The 19,626-nt window shown below is 44.0% G+C and overlaps 1 protein-coding gene across 4 annotated transcripts in view; it reads left to right on the forward strand.

Moving 5' to 3' along the window:
* The first annotated feature begins 1,664 nt into the window (after positions 1-1,664).
* Positions 1,665-19,626, forward strand: part of DPP4 (dipeptidyl peptidase 4) — a 77,514-nt gene continuing 59,552 nt past the window's right edge. For 2 of the 4 annotated variants that reach the window (XM_082395285.1, XM_082395286.1), the window contains exons 1-2: positions 1,666-1,928; positions 2,466-2,553. In XM_082395285.1, the coding sequence (XP_082251411.1) occupies positions 1,923-1,928; positions 2,466-2,553 (94 nt within the window). In that variant the 5' untranslated portion in view covers positions 1,666-1,922. Of the gene's footprint in view, positions 1,929-2,414; positions 2,554-19,626 lie in introns of all 4 variants that reach the window. The other 2 variants (XM_082395284.1, XM_082395283.1) reach the window with 2 other exon arrangements.

A 19,626-nucleotide genomic window follows, 5' to 3' on the forward strand; every position in this document is an offset into this window, starting at 1 on the left:
GGCACCATTCCCTGTTGTCCTTGTCGGACGGCCTCTCTTCCCAGCTCACAGGCTACAATAACACTATTGACTCAACTCCCCAGCAGCTGTAAGAGGGAGGAGGAAATGGATTTGAGAAATACTTGTGAAGGCAGAAATGAGAGGAATTGATGGCCACGTGAATGTTGCAGGAGAGTGGAGAAGAGAAACTGAGATGACTCAAGCCTTTAGTTTTTGTAGCTGGTGAATGGGGTCACTTTTTTTTTTTTTTGAGCTGTGTTTTTATTTTTATTTTGTTATTTTTTTAACATCTTTATTGGAGTATAATTGCTTTACAATGGTGTGTTAGTTTCTGCTGTATAACAAAGTGAATCAGCTATACATATACATGTATCCCCATATAATGAAGACAGAGATGATCAGAGAAGGGATGAGGCTGACGGAAAGGAGAAAGAGTTCGGTTCCAGCCTCTGGAGCTCGGTGTGAATAAGGGTATGTGTCATAAGCAACTAGTAGCCAGAGGGGAAAAGATCCCTGAGCTCAGAAGCAATGTATGGGTTGGAGATAAAGGATGGAAACTGGAATTTATTCATAATCATGTGTTAATGCTCCATAGGACTTTGCATTTTTAACCTTTTACCTGTAACTTTGGACAGAGAGGTTTTGTAGCTGAGTGAGCAAGCTGAAGAGGCCTTTTAGGGAGTAGGAGTACTTAATCCACAAGAGAGGAAGTGAGCACAGAGGAAGAACCTAACTGCAAAGGTTCACCTGTGTATTTCAGACTGAAAGTGCCAAGTGCATAAATATCATCTATCTTGTCCCACTTCTCGATCTCCAGCATCTAGATGAGACTCTGGCACTTTGTAGTTACTCGAATATTTGTGGAATGGGTGAAATAAATAGGAGGATGTGGGGATGAGTGAATGAAGAAAAAAAGGAATGAGTGAAGGAACCTACAGGGCATCCTGGAGGAAGGGAGGAAGAAGCCACACCTGACCTTTTACCTTTTTCCAAATCCTCTTTGCAAGACTGAAAGATGAAAGGCCCTGTGCAGTAGTGGTTAAGAACACGGACTCTGAATTCAGGCTCCACGACTTCCTAGCTGCCTTGACTTGGCCAAGTGACTTAACCTCCTGTGCCTAGGCTTCCTCCCTGTAAAATAAACACATAAATGCTTAGAGCAGCTCCTGGGAAAAAGTAAGTTCCACATAAGTGTTACTGTTATTATTTTTGGCATCTTGATGAGAAGGTAAGCCTGCAAGACAAGCCAGAAATCCCCTGCGGGGAATGAATCCAGACACAGCCTCTAAGTGCCATCCACAAGCGAACAATCACTTTTTCTCTCTCTTGGCCTTCCAGAAGCTTTAAACACCCCAGAACTTCCCAACATACCATTCACTGGCAAAGGACAGAGGCCTGGGTTTTAGCTTCAGCTGCCAGCAGTGAACTGTGTGTTTGCAGAACCCCGTGCCCTCCCTGGGCTAGGTCCCCTTGCCTGCCCACGCGAGGTTGCGGGAACTGAGCGCAGAGGTCCCTTTCAGTTAAGGCCGACCATGGTCCCCCGCCGGGGCTGCAGCAGGTCTGCAGCCTCAGGGCTCGCCATCGGATGCCAGACGCTGGCTAGCTGCTGCTCGGGCGGTCACACCCCTCCTGCGCGCCCCGCAGACGCCCCGTGCCCGGCGCGCCCGTGGGGAGGTGCCTCTCGGGCGCCCCCCGGCCGGGACGCCACTGCCGGGGCCCGGCGCGCCTTCGCTCGCAGCCTGCCCGCGGCCCTTTATACCCAGCCGGACCGGCGCTCACTAATGTTTAACTCGGGGTTGAAACTTGGGAGCGCCGAGTGACTGCGCGCCCGGAGCTGCGGAGCTGCACGCGCGTCCGGGAGGCTCGCCTGACTTCTGCCTGCGCTCCCGCTCCGAAAGCTTAGCTCCGAGGAGACGCCGACCATGAAGGTGAGTGAGTAGCTGGCCTTCCCCGCCCCCCCCACCCCCGCCCCCAGAGCCCCAGGGGCGAGTTGTAGGTGCCTTTTCACCAAACTCTCCCCAGATTGCCCCCGAAGCTTGCGGATCGAAACCAGGGGCTCTCATTAGGCGGGAGCTTCAGGGCCACGCTCTGACAGGTGAAGGGACGCCCCAGGGCTCTGGCCTGGCTCTCGACCCGCGGGCTTTCTGCTAGAACCCAGGCACCGAGCCTTGGAGAACGTGGAGGGCCACCCGCAAAACGCACGCCTGAACCCTCACTTGGCTTCTGAGTTGTAGGCCTACAGAAGCAAACAATTAAAGTGTTCAGAGGCCAAAAGTTCAAGGGAGACCGCTCTTGCAACCTCCGACTGGCGCGCTCCAAACCCTCCCAGCCCGCGGTGCCTCTCTCCCAAGGCGCGCCCGTCGGCAAACCCCGCTGCCTCGGGTGCAGCCCAGGCCCCCGACCCTCTTTCCCAGACGGGGGCCAAGCGGCTGGCTCTAACTGGACGTGATCTGCCCGGCTTGCAGACGCCGTGGAAGGTGCTCTTGGGACTGCTGGGGGTCGCTGCGCTCGTCACCGTCATCACCGTGCCTGTGGTTCTGCTGAACAAAGGCAGTAAGTTTAAAACATTTGAAAAAGATAAGACAGCTGGAGACCGGGATCAGGTTCTGTTTTACCACACCAAGGAGACCTAGGGATTTTGCTGGGGACCGGGTGGGATCGGTGTGCCAGGTCGTCGCCGAGGCTTCGCTGGCGTGGCTGCCGCTTCTAGTGTAGCCACTAGATTCGCTTCGTTGGTCTCCAGTGTTTAGGCTACGAGAGCCTTGCACCTGCCACGTCTTGTGTCTGGCAAATACATACTTCCTGAAAATCAGGGGAAGTTTTAAGATTTCTTTATGTTACATTTGAATTTAGTACCTTTTGAATGTAAATTTAAAAAAAAAAAACAACTTTCGTGGTTGTGATTTTCAAAGGAAAAGAGGCAGCGTTCAAAGATCCCAAACAGCAGTAAGGATGCCCTAAGGGGAGGGGAAAAAAAATAAGAAAGCAAGCCCCCAAATACAGTTTTGAGAAAAGACAGTGCTTGGGGAGCCCAGGGGGTTTTCCGTCAGGGATGATGGAAATCCATAAGTTGGAGAGTTGGGATGCAGGAAAATAACTATTTGACCACTTATAGAAGTAAGTATTTCAGAGTTAAATCATAAAGTTGGTATCCATGGCAATATTCAGAGGAGGTGGGATCAGTGATGTTTGGTGGATTCTTTCATTTAAATCCACCTTGGTTTCTTTTAGCTTGCCTCACTGTTCCAGTTTAGTCCTAGCTCTTAATATAAAACATTCATATAATGAAATACACACTATTGGATGCAATCAAGTGAGAATAACTAGTTTGGGTCTCCACTGGCCCTACTTTCCTTTTAAATAGTAACTTTCATGTAACTATTCACATTCTAGTCAGCCAACTGAGGTGTTTTCTCTGATGGTCTAGTCAACCAGGAAATGTGTAGACAGTGCTTATATACTGACGGGTCTTATCTAGATTTCAGGTGACCATTCAGAATTAGTTTGTAGAACCATCAAAAATCATGTTTGGCCGGCAATTTCAGGACCAGGGCAAAGGTGCCAAAGGTTAAATTACTGAGTGTGTTGACCTATTGATAATGATTTTCAGTTACTTAAGAAAGCCATGGTTACCACCATTTTAGACTATTAAATGGCAGGCATCTGTCCACTTTTTTGACTCTTTGTTGTGAATTGTTAAAATATAACTGCTTTCATAAAGTGGTACTTTGTATATTTAAACAACCACACACACAAAGCCTTCCTGTGGGAAAAGGACGGGTCACCCATACAATCAGTAAATATTCACATGACCTACATTATGTTCCAGGAACTGTGCTAGTTGCTGCAAATCCAAAGATTAAATTTTATAAATAAAAAGATACCCAACCTCAGGAAGTTTATAATCTAGTGGGAAACAGATACGCAAACAAATCAAAGTAACCTGGATAGTCCATTCATCTCTAATGTATTGCTGAGGCACCCAGGCATCCTTGGAAGAATGGGTAAAACTGTAATTATCAGAACTTCCCTTCTGGAAAGTTGAAAGGAACACTAAACTTTGATAAATAAGCCACTTAAGATGGCAATGAAATGGCTTAGGGGCCTGGGTCATCTATCTGCCTTCCATGGGGTTTGGTTAAGTTAACTACAGGGATTCTGTTTGGCTGGGTGGGGCATACAGACTGGGGAGGGGCTATCTTACCATTTCCCTTATACCATACTTAGTCTCTTCTCCAAATGAAATGTGAACAAAGATTTCAAGAACATTCTCTTGACAGGGACTTCCAGAGAGGTTCACATGTCTAGGTCTGACTATTATTATGATTCAGTGAGAAAATTTAGGGAGGCTTAAGCAAACTTTCTCAGGGGTTAAAAGGATCACTTCTGGGAAAGTCTGGGAAGACTTCTCAAAAGAGATTTTTTTTTTGTGGGGAGGCCTGAAGAGTTAGGATCAGTTCCTGGAGATACGTTTTTCCAGAAAACGTGAACAACTTGTGAGTCATCATAGAGACACAAGATCACATCCTCTATCTGGGAACATAAGAGGATTCCTAGCAAGAGCGAAGTGTGGGCAGCAGGGCTTTAACCTGTAGATGATGGAGAATTCTAGCATGCCTGAACTGTGGGGCATGACAGTGGTAAGGTGGGCTGACATGGGGCAAGGCTGGAGAGGAAGCAAGGGAAGTATCCCAGGAGACTGATGGCGCAGAGCAGAATTTGGAAGCTATAGAGCTACTCAGAAATGTGAATGATTAGACTTCCGTAATTGGAAACATAGGGAGTAAGGGGGTAGGGTGTGAGAATGCCTCTTGGACTACTGGGTGGAGATGTGGTTTCACTATGTGCTTTATTTACACTTACACAATAAGTTATTTCTCTTCTTGCATTTCTTAATAGGAATGTATGTATATTTGAGGAGAAAAGGGAAATTATCTTGTTTCAACTCCAGCCTTATCATAAGGAACAAAGATAAAAGCTCAGGAATGCAGTATTTTTGCTAAATCAGCAATACCATTCCTGGGCTGTGTCACATGAGGGACAGTCTTTTTACAAAGGATCCAGAGTCATCACCCAAGAAGTGTCCTTCATATTGTCAATCTAGGTTTTCAAGTCAAACAAAACCAGAAAGGAAGAGAGGAAGGGAGGTGGGAGAGAGGAAATATAAATGGAAAGGAAAGGGGGGAAAAAAAAAAGAAGAGAAAGAAGGAAGGAGGAAAGGAAGAAAGATTTTGATAGAACAACAAAACAAAGTCCTCGATTATGTGGAAAGCAAAGAAATAAAGAGCCAAGAAAAAAAGAGGAAGAAATGAGCAAACCCAGGTTCATCCCCTGAGAGGCTGGTTTAAAGGTTAAGTGTTTCCATATGAAAAGCTGACTTTAGCAGAACTCTGGACACACCCAGAGCAGAGAGAGAGAGACGGAGACAGAGAGAGATGGAGGTGTAAGCTTAATACTGTTAATGAATTGTTTTAGAATAAAAACTCCTTGAGGTCAGGAATTATGCATTTCACAAAGCAAAATTGAAAGTTCATCTCCTTCTGTATATATAATAAAGGACTGTATTTTGTTTTAAATCCCTCAAGTATTCTAGTAGAGAAGGATATTGCATATTTGGACATTCAGTTTCTCAGAGAATCAGCAATAAAATGTATAAAAATAATTTACTCACATTGGAATTGTAGAAATCTTCCTGGCCTAGAGGCAATAAAACCTTCTCACTCAGCATTTGTGATCCCTTTAATTCCCTCTTTACATTATATTATAGGCTGAGTTTTTAAAATAACTGTCAAAGAGTTTCATTATTGAGTTTTGCTATTTGTCAGAGAGTTTTCTTATTGGGTTTTGTTATGGGATAGAGACATATCTGTTCTTCTTGTGTTCTTTCCACTGCTGTAGCAGTAAATTTCCTCAATATCTTCTTTCAGCACATAGGAAATTTGACTGCTCAGCCATCTACCAGTAATAAAAGAAAACCCAAATGTGAAGGAGACAGGAATAATCAGAGAAAGAAAAGATAACATCTATGAAGTTTGCCTGAGGAAGTCCAGGATCTATTCCAGGTTTAAAAGCACAGAAATGAGCCTGAATGAAAGCTTTGTATATTTCAGAGGACAGGTTCTAAACAGAGAGCCCTGTAAAAGCTCGAGTTGACTCCAGCTCACTCAGTTATCAAGCTTTGTCGAGTGCTCCTGAGGTCAATGGGTTGGTCTTTTTCAGGCCAGCTATTTTGGCTTTTGGTTCCCCAGCTATAGCATATGCCTTAAATTTCTCTATCTTAGACATCTTGCCTCTCATCTTAAAAGGGATCAGAGAGAAAAAGGGAAGACTATTTGCCCAACTGATGCTTAGAGAAAAATGACATCAAGAGACTGGCTAGAGGTGGATCAGTGTACTTGAAATTTTAAGCCTTAACAAAGTGCTGAGCCTGAGGAATGTTAACTGTAAGTACCTGCAGGACCCCCTTCCTTGTGGAAGAGAAGGCACAAAGATGCAGTAATAACCAACATGGATTCACTCTGTGCCAGGTATTGGGCTGAGGGCTTTCAATACACTTCTCATTTGCTCCTTATAACAACCCTTTGAGATAGGTTATTATCTCCACTTTTACAGAAGATTTACAGAAACCTTGAGAGGGTGCTTTAGTTATTTATTACTGCATAATGAATTGTTCTCCAACTTAAAACAATGAATATTTGTTATCTCACAGTCTCTATGGGTCAGGAATTTGTCAGAGGCTTAGCTGGCTATTTCTGGCTGAAGGTCTCTCATGCTGCTGCAGTCAAGATATCATCTGAAGGCTTGACTAGGGCTGGGGGATCCCCTTCCAAGTTCTCTCACGTGGCTGTTAGCCAGAGGCCTCAGTTCCCCGTAGAGGATGGGTTTTTCCAAAGGGTGCCAGGGCGGCTGTCTTCCCTTAGCATGAAGGATATAAGAGAGCAACTGAGTAGGAAGCCTCAGAGCTTTTTTGACCTAGCCTCAGAGGTGATGTGCCATCAATTCTGCTGTATTCTATTGGTCACACAAACCAACCCTGATACAAAGTGAGAGGGCATTACACAAGGGCATGAATATTGGGGTGGAGATCATTGGGGCCATCTTGGAGGCTGGCTACCAAAGTTAAGGAACTTGCTCGAAGTTCCACAGAGTTGGCGTTCACGCTCAGGCACCGTGCCTCTAGAGCTGGTAACTTTGTGATCAAGTATAAAGTTAATGTGGCCATATTAGCATAAATGTTACAACTTCCTATTTATATGACTGTATTTAATTTCATGACTGCTAATCCCTGGGTGCCAGTGTTCTGGGGAAAAGTGCCTGCTGCTGCCTCCGTTCCTACACAAAGCTGTAGAGGAGCAACAACTTCCAGCCCAGGACTGACATCCCACTCTTTTGACTGGTCTTATTAAGTGTTTTCAGTGGTAGTAGCAGGTCCAGGTTTAGTACTTACACTGGATTACACTTGTTTTGTTTCCAATGTATGCTGTGTTATTTCATCTGATCTTCACAAAACAATCCACGTCAGAGGAGGTATTAATTTCCTGACTTGTTACACTTAAGAAACTGAGGTGTAAAAGTTTAGCGCTTTGTGAGGAAGTACTAGGACTTGGGAATTCAAATCTTGTAACTTCTAGCCTTCCCTGAGTCTGCTGGTTTCCATGAATAACTGTTTTAGAGAAATGCTTTGGTGGAAACTTTTGTAACTTAAAGATTAGTCACTGCTTTATGGCTTGATGCTAACCCTTGCATTATTGTAAATCAATTATCTTGTTGATATTTTCACCTTTAGTCTTCACAGGTCCATTATGACTTCCCAAAGAGGTCGTGTCTCTCAGAGAGCAAACTGAAACCACAAAATTAGCACTTCTGTGTTAGCTGTATTATTTTTGCAGTTTTGTATGGTACTTCAAAATTATAACTTCCTAGGAAATTTCTTCAAACTTAATGATAAACCATTTGCTTTCGTTAACTGTCCACATTAACGAGCACATTTCTTCATTATTTGGTCCACTGGGGAAGCAAGTAGACCCATGAGCTTAGGTCATGTGTTTCAGCATCTAAGGCCCAGGAAGCCGAGGTAATTTAAGGCAGAGCCAAAGCCAACAGGGACTTTGTTCCCAGCAACCTGAGGGCCAAAGTGGCTTAGGATGTGCAACAGAGAAAGAAGGGCAAGGGGGGGTGAATATTAAGTGGGCAACACCATCCACCCCTTCCCTGACTTAACTGTGGGTCCCCCCAAACTGGCTGGGTGGCCCCTGCATCCTTAACACCATCTCTGTGGGGCTGGGACCCCATCTTCTTATTTTCCTCAGTTGTTTTAAAGCCAGACCTGCTCAGGTCCATGAATATCATGGATGGCTCCCATTTCCCTATTATTTTCCTTTGTTCTTTTATTCCAGGCAGGAAACTCTTGTTGTATGAGATTTAAAACCTCTGAAGGGCTAAGGTCCTATATTGGCCAGAGGCGATATTTGTGAGCTCTCCTGTGTGTACTGAATGCTTACTGCGTGGCAGCTGTTGATGCAGGAACAAGGGATGAGGCTCTAAACAGTAGAGGCAAAGAGCCTGCTCCCATGGGCCTTTACAGTCATGGGGCAGGCAGATTGCAGGCAAGCTGAGTACTGTCTGAGTACTTTCAGACAGTGATACAGGCTAGGACAACAATAAAGTGTGGTCAAGAGGATGGAGGGACACAAGAAGGAGTTTCTCTGTTTCAAGCATGAGTGTGGCATGATCTTGTTTCTCTTTCTAAAATGCCTCTGACTCTGGTGTAGATAATGGTGGAGGGTGGGGCGTGGATTATCCAGGTGAGAGATGATGCCAGCTTGGACAGGGTGCACCCTGGAAGGAGCAGAGATAAGCGTGACTCCTTGAACAGTCGGCTGGCTAGCCCAAGTGGAGACCTTTTTCTTGCCCTCATGGCTCTATCCTTCCCAGAAGAGCTAATCTGCAGTGGCCCCTCCAGTTCCCTCATCCTACTGGATACACTTCCTCTTTCCAAGGCAGGTCTCGGGCGGGCCTCCTACATCATGCACCCAGCATGTCAACAGAAGGTAATTCTCTAATTCAGCAAATATTTATTGAACATTTTCTACGTTAGGCACTTTGTTGGTCCCTGGCAATATAAAAATGATAGACATGGCCCTTGCCCTCAAATAATTCTTAACCTTAAAGGAAACATAAACATTAACTATAATAAAAAGGGCTAAGTGTCCTTCTAGTAAATGATCAAAGTGCTGTGGAAGCTCTAAAGAGAACGTGATAAATGCTGCCCAGGGAAGCTCATATATGGAAACCAACCAAGTTTAAAGGGTTAATAATTAACGGGCCTGAATACAACCTTTCCGATCTTGGAGCCATCAGACTGGCTTTCAGGCATGCAGTTCACCTACGTGTTTAGCCCTCAACAGTTTGCAGCCCCGACCCCCGATTCTGTATGCAGTTTATGTCAGAGAGAATACTTTTGGCTGCACGTAACAGAATACCTGGCCCAAAGTTGTTTAAACTATAGAGTCTTATTGTTTAGCATCTTCCGTAATTGGAAGTGCAGAGGTAGGGCAGTTCTAGAGTTTGTTAACGCAGTGGTCCCACAGCTTCCTCCAGGGCCCAGGGTCTCTGCGTCTTTCAGCTCTGCTGGTCTCACACTGTTACTTTCGTTCTCAAGCTTGTCCTCGCGGGTCGAGCATGGCTGCTTCTGCAATGCGTCATTTGTCACACGACCATTTCACAAGGACGATGCTCTTCCTCATTCACAGTCTGTTCTATCAGGGAGGAAAACTATTTCTCCAAGTCCCCTGGCCCAAGGCAGACTTTCCCTCCTGTCTCCTTGGCCAGATTTGTGTCGTTTGTCCATTCTAAACCCTTCTCTGGCAAGGGGAAAGGATTACCAAGCTTGGACTAGATTAACCAAGACTCACCTTTCTGGGACCAGGAGGGAGCTCCTTCCTCAGCCCTTGGAAGGGGAAAGGGAATTACCTAAGTTGAACTGGGGATTCTAAAAGGAAGAAATGGGAGGTCTATGCAAGTGTATCAGATATTTTATGATTGCTCATTTTTCATTACATTGGAAAAATTTAATTTACTAGCAAAAGAAAATAGATGTCAAGCCAGCTCTGATCTCCAAAGATTCCAATCATATAACTCTCTCCCTCTCTTCTCACTTTCCTTCCTAACCAAACGAGCTTATTGTAAAGCAGGGTGTTTTGATGCTGCCTTTTTGATCCTGAAGGCATTTTGAGCCCAGCACTTGCTTTCTGTTGTTATCCAAAATGATTGAGAATAGGGAAGAATTGAGTTTGCAACATTTAAGATACAAATCTGAGAACATGGAGGGGGTCAGAAACATCTGAGGGAAACTACTCTCAATTTTCTCATAAAAAGCACATATAAACTGTTGCATTTTATCCAATTCATAATGGGAAAATGCGGCAGAAACAGTTAACATAAAACAAAACAGTCAACATAAAGAAGTTTAAAAATACATGGTAAAAGTTAGACCTGGAAAAGTTGACCCAGGAAAGTAGCATTTGAAATAATCTACATGGTAATGATGTCATTAAGATGAAAATGGTTTGACTGGACTGAAAAGAAAAACCAGAACTCCAAAAAAATCAAGCAGCCCCTTCGTACTAGCTGATGACCCCCATGCCCCGACCCCTACCCCGCGCTCCCCCGCTGTTCCCTCACATGTCTCCTCTCCCCAGGCCTCCAGCACCTCCCCACGGTCATTCTCAGCTGACAGCCAACCTTGCTTTCTATTTTAAGGAGAAAACTAAGGCTATTAGAAGAGAAGGTCCTCAGTTCCCACCAGCCCCCTCCCAGCACCTGCCCAAGGCCAAACCCTTCTTTGTACACTGACCTCAGCCCCTTTCACTTACTCAGAGATGTGGCTGCAGCTATTTCCTCTGCCCACTGCACTGTCATTTTCCCCTCTCTATATAAACATGCTGTAAATCTCTCACATCCTGGAAGAGAGGGAGGGAGGGAGGGAGGAAGGGAGGGAGGAAGGGAGGGAGGGAGGGAAGGAAGGAGGGAGGGAAGGAGGGAGGGAGGGAAGGGGGGAGAGAGGAAGATCCTCTCTGTACCCCACATCCCTGCCCACCTCCCAGCCCCTTTCCCTGCTCCCTTTACCAAAAAACTCCTGGAAGAGTTTTCTATTTTCTTTGTCTGCTGTTCCTCTCCCGCTCCCTCTTAAATTAACTGGCATGAGGCTTATCCTCACCCGTCACTGAAATGTTTGGCTCTGCTAGCGTCCAAGTCCCTAACCTCTGTGCTGCTGCATCCAGGGCTCAGTTCTCCCTCTGGGTCTCCCATCCCCTGTCACTTGATCATGCTTCTTCTCCACCTCCTCTGGGTTTCCACTCTCTCCTAGTTTCCCTTCTGCACCTCCACGTGTTCCCTCCCATTCTCCTTAGGGGCTCCTCCTCCTGTCTGACTTTTATTTTTAACATCTTTATTGGGGTATAATTGCTTTACAATGGTGTGTTAGTTTCTGCTTTATAACAAAGTGAATCAGCTATATGTATACATATATCCCCATATCTCTTCCCCCTTGCGTCTCCTTCCCTCTCATCCTCCCTATCCCACCCCTCTAGGTGGTCACAAAGCACCGAGCTGATCTCCCTGTGCTATGCGGTTGCTTCCCACTAGCTATCTATTTTACATTTGGTAGTGTATATATGTCCATGCCACTCTCTCACTTCGTCCCAGCTTACCCTTCCCCCTCCCAGTGTCATGTCTGACTTCTAACCTTGGACTCCAAGGCTTCATCCTGGAACCTCTTCCTTCTTTCTCCCAGGTGATCTCATCGACTCCCATGGCCTTAAACACCATCTATAACCTGACAGCAACACCCAAATTTATATCTCCAGACCAGACCTCTTTCCTGAACTCTACATGCATATGTGCAACTATTAAGTGGACATCTCCATTTTGATGCTATTAGCATCTCAAAGTAACATCTCCCCAAACTTTTTAATCCCCTCAAACTTATTCCTCCCTTAATACATCTGGTCTCAGCAAATAGCAAGTCATTTTTTTTTTCAGTTACTGAGGCCAAAATTCATGCAGTTCTCAACTCCTCTCCCTTGTTCACACTCAACATCCAATCGGTCAGCAAACCCTATCACTTCTACCTTCATGTTCTTTCAGAGTTTGGCCGTATCTCAGCACCTCCACTACTACCACCCTAGTCCAAGACATCATCGCCTTTCACCTGAAATATTGCAAAAATCTCCCTATTTCTCTTCTTACTCCCTGCAGTGTATTCTCAACACAGCTGGCAAGATGACTGTGATAGGCAGAATTCTAAACTGTTTCCCCAGATTTCCTCCCTGCCCCGTGTGCTAATCTCTGCCTAATCTCTGAGATTGTGAATATAATGGATTTTATCCTGGTGGTTAGGTGATGTTATATGATGGCATAATCAGCTTTAAGAAAGGGAGATGACCTGGGTGAGCCTGATCTAATCACATGAGCCCATAAAAAGCAGAGTTTCTCTAGCACTTAACTGTGACACTTAACCTCCTAACATAAGGCATTATTTATTTACTGTTTGCTCCTATGTCTCCCCCCCATTAGAATGTAAGCTTCATGAGGGCAAGAATTTTTTTTGTTTTGTTCACTCATATCTCTAGTGCTCAGAACATTGAAAAACAGAGTGGGTGCTTTCCTAGGGCTGTTGTAACAAATTACCACACACTGAGTGGCTTAAAACAACAAAAATTTATTCTTCCACAGTTATGAAGCCCAGAAGTCCAAAATCAAGGTGTCGTCAGGGCCACGCTCCCTCTGAAGGCTCCAGGGAAGAATCCTTCTTTGCCTCTTCCAGCTTCTGGTGGTTACTGGCAACCACCTTGACTTGTAGCTGTATGACTCCAATTTCTCCTTTCATTGTCACATGGCCTTCTTCCCTTTCTGTCTCCACATGGTCCTCTTCATTTTCCAAGTCAGCAAAAGCATGTCTTTGCGTGGCCTTCTTATAAGGACACTAGTCATTGATTTTAGGGCCCTCCCTAATCCCGTATGACCTCATCTTAACTAATTACATCTACAAAACCCCTATTTCCAAATAAAGTCACTTTCTGAGGTTCCCAGTGGACATGAATTTTGGGGGGTGGGGAAACTATTCAATCCAGTACAGCTTGACAAACATTTGGTGAATTAAAGAAATTATCTTAGAGCTCATGTAAAAATATGTTTTTGATGAACAGTTTTTAATGTGACTTTAATTCTGATTAAAATTCTTATATTCCTAAATATGGGGTCAAGTCATGCACTACTAGATCATGCGTACCTATTCGTATAGTGCCAGCAGCTGTTTGATAAAATAAATTCATCCATTCAGCTTACTTACAGACCAGTGAAGACATGACTGTTCAGATTAAATATTTGACTAATGATAGAAGATTACTTGATTAATTGGCAAACTATATGGTATAGAAAATAAGCATTGAAGAAGATGATGTTGTAGCAAAGTGTAGTGTATGGAGGAGGGGTAGTTCCAGAGGCATGAGGAGGGACCAGGACAAACTGAAGGCCACAGATGCGGATTGTTTGAGACGTAGGCTGATAAATACAAGAGAAATAGGAAGATGGCTGCAAGAGCCCACAGGGTCAGTAAGTGTTTGTTTGACATGAGTACACCCTGTGCATGCTTATGGAGAGGGCAGAAGTAAGCAGTGAAAACGAAATGAAGATACTGAGAGAGAAGAGATGAAACAGAGCCCCTAAGAAATCAAGAGGACCAGGATCTGAGGCCCGGGGCAGGTCCGCTTCTGCCTCCAAGTGCTGAGGAAAGGGTTAAAGAGTGGAGGAAGGGACAGACAGAAGTGGAAAGCAGAGTAACAAACAAGCCCCTGTGGTGGCTCTAAGGGAGGAATCGCTGAATCTTTTCACTGGACAAGTTCCCACTCTTTTGAAAATGTGTACTGCAGGGCCTGAGTTATTCAAGATTTGTTATGTTTAAGATCTAGGAAACATGAAAAAAAGGGGGGGGGTAGAAAAGAAACCTGTTATAAAGCTTGCATGGCTACTTTTTATGAGTGTAGGGAAAAGATGATGAGAGTTACCAGTTGTACCATGGAAGAGAGGAGGAGGGTAGTGCAACCTCCTTTCCAGAAGTCACAGAGCTGCCATCCTTAATAACACTCCAGAGAGAAAATTCTAGGGTTTTTGGAAAGAATTGATGCCCCTCTGACTTCAGAGCACTAGAAAAAATTATGTTCTAATGTAACCTACCAACTGTCCCAGGTCCAAATGATACTACCAAGCTGCCTGTTTAGATTATTTGCAAAGATTGAATCCAGACACTTCCATAAAGTCTAATCCATCTATGCTAACTCACAAAAACTGCCAACAAGCATTTACCATGTACCTCACTCTGCTGCATACTTAGGTTGTTTAGAGCAGTGGTTATAACCACAAGCTTCAGAACCCTATTGCCTAGGGCTTACTAGTCATGAGACTTGAGTCTGGTTACTATCTGCACCTCAGATTCCTTACCTGTAAAATTGGGATGAAAATAAGTTAATAAGTGTACAATGCCTAGAATAGCCCAGCACATTGGAAGGTCTCTATAAGTATCTGTAATGATTACTCTTTATATATTTTTAACTTAAAAAAAATTTTTTAACAGTCCCAGAGACAGGCATTATAATAATACTTGTCTCACACTCCTGAAAGTTTTTTTTTTTTTTTTTTAAAGGCTTTGTACGTAGATCAAACTCAAACGGAGTTTGAGCTCCATTGTTTGCTCAAACTCTACCTTGGAGAAGGGGTTTCTTTATTGGTTTAATGCAGTTTGTTATAGAAGGCATTTCATGGGATAACTCAGCTTTGGCCTAATTTTTCTGCTTTCTGCTGATTCTTTTTTTTTTTTTTTTTTTAAGGGTAGTTGGACCATTTTTCTGAGCTTACAGATTTTTTTTTAAATTATTTATTTATTTATTTATTTATTTATTTATTTATGGCTGTGTTGGGTCTTCGTTTCTGTGCTAGGGCTTTCTCTAGTTGCGGCAAGCGGGGGCCACTCTTCATCGCGGTGCGCGGGCCTCTCACTATCGTGGCCTCTCTTGTTGCGGAGCACAGGCTCCAGGCGCGCAGGCTCAGTAATTGTGGCTCACGGGCCTAGTTGCTCCGCGGCATGTGGGATCTTCTCAGACCAGGGCACGAACCCGTGTCCCCTGCATTGGCAGGCAGATTCTCAACCACTGCGCCACCAGGGAAGCCCCTCCTGAAAGTTTTGCTGGGTGAATGCTGGAAAGGGCAATTTCTATGGCAGTTTTGTTTTCCAGTGATCATTTTCCTCATCTCCTGGCAGACAAACCGTTGTCACAGAGAGTAGCCTTGTTGATTATGCTTGTGAATCTTTCTGGAAAGTTCTTCAGTGACTTGGTATTAGAGCTTTCAGCTTCCCCAAATGCTGATGTTCTCTAATCAGTTTTCTTTCCAAATTAATCATTTCTAGCTTGCACAGTGACCTCCCAGTGATGTCTCACTACAACTACTGCTGCTAAAAACCAGCCCTTTGCTAAAATAGTTGCTTGTTTCACGGGCCTGTGGGTCATTTATTTATACAGTTAAGACGTTTCCACCTTTCAGCTGTTTCTCATCCCCTTGGATTACACTGGCTTAATGTCAGTTGACATAGTGGGGCGTAAAAGCCTTGTCAATATTAATTATGGCCACTGTTACCCAGTCCTGATTATTCCCAGAAGAGTCCTAACAAGCGGTGAGGGAGTAACTATAATCAGAATAGAAAAATCGGGCAATTTCCATTTCAGAAAGGAATAAAGCCATCCTGATGCCCTGTTTAGTGCTGGCTTCCTATGTGTGCTGAACCTCCTGGCTCTTCACTGGGGTGAGGGCAGGGTAAACTGGGCAGGGTAAACTGGATTTAGTTCAGGCAGTCCCTTTGGCCTTGCATTTCTTTACCAGTGGCTATAGACATCTTCATCTTGACCTGAAGTTTGAGACATGAATATTCTGCCCACTTTCACTTCTCTGCCATATATATTGGAATCTTATGTTGATATTCATATTGTTTCAAGGCAGTTAGAATTTCAGTCTCAGCATCTGTCTTTCCAACTGGTCTTGGGAGCTTTTTTTTTTTTTTCGTGTTGCTGACCATTCTGAGGAATGTCTAGATAGGGTCGTCAAGCTACAGTCAGGGCTGGCTGCTGAATTTTGTAAATTAAGTTTTATTCGGAATACAGCCTTTTCTATTCATTTACATGTTGTCTGTGGCTGTTTTCAGGCTACAATGGCCGACTTGAGGAGTTGCAAAGCCTAAAATATTTACCATCTGGCCCTATAAGAAAAAGTTTGCCAACCCCAGGTCTAGATATTGTAATCTTACAGCCGAAAGAGACCTTCTTATTTTACAGGTAAGTTGTGTAAATCCTCACACAGACGTGACGAACACTGAAATCGCACTAGATGTTTCAGCAGAGAAACTTGATATAAAAATCGGTTCCACAAATTAAAGAGCAAAAGAAAAAATTATGAGGTAAGTGAGAGACAGGAGCTGTAGGAAGAAGCTATCTCTAGGGCTTGGGAAAAAGGAGAATAGGGACATAGAAGTCCTGGGCTCTAAGCTCCAAGGTGTGTGAGGCATGCAACTGAGAGGCAGGATGCAACAGGTTCAGGTATAAAAAGAAAAGCAGGAGGCTGGGACAGGTGCTCCTTCGGGGCACCTGCTGACAGGATCAACAAGCTAAAGGGAGTCCCTCCTACTGACTCCACGCCTTCTCGGTGTTTCCCTAATGGCAGGACCTAACAGGAAGCCTGCAGATGAAGGGGTCTGGGAAACACAGCTGTAGACCCCCTTCCCAGCATTACTGAGCAAAGGATAGAAGTGTGTGTTTGAGCTGATAGACAATACGTAAATGACGGTCACAGGCGTAGAGAAGTGAGAATGCCTGGTGACAGCGAGTGGAAGGCTAGAGCCTGAGGCTCCTATCCTCGCTCTATTTAGACCCAGCTGGCCCAGTGCACGTGCTTTCCTACTCACCAGTCGCTTGGAGTTCACGATGCTCATATTTAGAGCTGTGTTCCTGTGTTTGTGCTCTCCTGTTTATGTTGTCTGGCTTTTCTCTTTTCATTTGACAAACATTTATGAAGTGCCTTCTACGGCCACGCACCATCTAGGCCGTGCTGAGATAACTAGCAAGCAAAACGTAACAAAGCACAATCAATGTCCTTCTGGAGCTCACAGTCAGTCAAGAGAGGCAGACGATAAACAAGTAAAAACTAGAGCACGTTAGATGGCATCACTGCTGAGGAAAAACATTGCAAGCCAGGAAGGGCGATACAAAGAGGATTTCTCCACCAGGGGTTTGTAAATGTTAGTCCAGGAAAGGAAGGTGACATTTAAATAAAGACCTAAAGGAGGTAGGGAACAAGCTTTGGGCACATCTGAGGGGAAGAATATTCCAGGCAGAGGGTGTAGCAAATTCAAAGTCTCTGAGGCAGAAGTGGGCCCAGTGTGTCTGAGGAAGAGTGGGGAGGCCAGCGCAGATGGAGTGGAGGGAAAAGAGGAGAAGGAGGGCGGAGGCCAGAGTCACGACGCGGACAACCCCTCGTTGTTTCCTTTTTTCCAAATTTTTGCTATTCTGGAAAATGTGCATGGTACCAGTTGGTTGGCCTTTCAGAGTAGACCTTTGAAAATACAGCGATTACATCCCTAACAAAAGTTTGGTCATCTGACACTCTGATCTTAGAGTACACAGCCCCAGGTTCAAGGACTCCAGCTCAATGGCAATGCATCTATCAGATGCACTTGATGTCCCTGGGATGGTTCACTTATTGAGAAGGGAAATCTGGTGATAGTGATTATATTTTAATGCCTCCTGTGTATAGTAATCAGGGAAGTATCACTTTTCACAATTCCTCTAATTCTTCTCAAGTCCAACATTTTCCCTCCATGTGAACGCTGTGGATGGTATTAAACTTGTCGAAGGAGGAAGTGATGCTCGTCAGTACTTAGCAAATGATTCAATTGTACTTATCCTAGATGCTTTCTCAACGTGATGCTCTTATGCTTTCTTGTTAGGATCGTTTGGGATTTGAACGCAGTGAAAGTTAATTCGCTATTATTTTATTGCAGTGAAATTCCTAATCTCAGCGGCACTGCTAGATACTCCTAGGGAGAGACTCTTTCATCTTTGTCTCCTGATTGCCTAGCACATGCTTGGAACAAAATAATGATAAATAGTTTAACCTATCTGGAGAGCTTCCTAAATTTTAAATTCTGAGCTAAGAACTTTGCATACATTATCTCATTTCATCATGGCAGATCCCTAGGGGCTAGATAGTGCTATTATTATCATTTTATAGATTACAAAGTTGAGGTTTGGAAAGATTCAGTAACTTTCCTAAGGCTCCTGTGCAAGAATTAGGCCTGGGTTCAAGTTCAGGCTCTCTGATTTCAAAGCCATCAGGGACCCAACCCCTTATTGGTATCTGTTGAATCATTGGTGATGGGTGGCAGCCCACGTGTGCTGCTGGAGAATAAAAGGTGTGAGCAACTTTCCAGTCAGTTTCTTCTTCTGCCTTCTTGATTTTTCTTCCTCTGTCCCAATGTCAAGGCTGCTATTTTGCTAGAGCAAATTCTAAAGTAACACTCATTTTATTTCCTTAGCATCAATATAAAATGTTAACTGATTACCATATGGAACACAAGAACTCTAAAACCAGATATCTATTACCCATGTTTAACAACTTTATGAGTTTATGAGCTGTAAAGAGCACTTTTCCTTTTAGTTGCATTTCATTAGCCATTTATTTACCAAAACAGTTTATCTTTCTGAGGTAGAAATATTTTATATCACAGTTTCATACAGACCAAAAAAGGTTAATATTAATGAATATAAAAAAATTCAAAGGCTTTCCTGGTGGCGCAGTGGTTGAGAATTTGCCTGCCAATGCAGGGGACACGGGTTCGAGCCCTGGTCTGGGAAGATCCCACATGCCGTGGAGCAACTAGGCCCGTGAGCCACAACTACTGAGCCTGCGCATCTGGAGCCTGTGCTCCGCAACAACAGAGGCCGCAATAATGAGAGGCCCGCGCACTGCAATGAAGAGTGGCCCCCACTTGCCGCGACTAGAGAAAGCCCTCCCACAGAAGCGAAGACCCACCACAGCCATAAATTAATTAATTAATTAATTTAAAAAAAATTTAAAATATCCTGTAATCCTAAAATAACCATTGGTTAAAGCAAGACTATTCTGTGGAACTACACCACTCTCTTACTTAGATCTTACCATTCTGGAATTCCTTTTATTCAGAAATGATTTTGATCCTACAACCAGGACTCATTAAGATACCATACACTTTGATGAGAAATTTATTAAGTTGAACCATTTTAAAAGCTGTTATTCTGCCATTTTTGACTGATAAAAATGACATTTTCATATGGTTCAACCTAATAGTTGGTCTCACCAAAACAGTAAAGTATAAAGTTGTTAACCGTTTTTTTTATTTTTAAATTCAAGGAGACATGAATCTAGGAGTTTCTGTGTAAACTGATGGGTAACATAAGATTAACTGCTCTGCTTGGCTAACATAATGCTTTAAACTGATAAGTCAAATAAACGATATGTCCCAGGCCCACCAGGAAGACCACACTA

The sequence above is a fragment of the Balaenoptera borealis genome, assembly GCF_965194805.1.
Source record: "Balaenoptera borealis genome assembly, chromosome: 6".
NCBI lineage: Eukaryota > Metazoa > Chordata > Mammalia > Artiodactyla > Balaenopteridae > Balaenoptera > Balaenoptera borealis.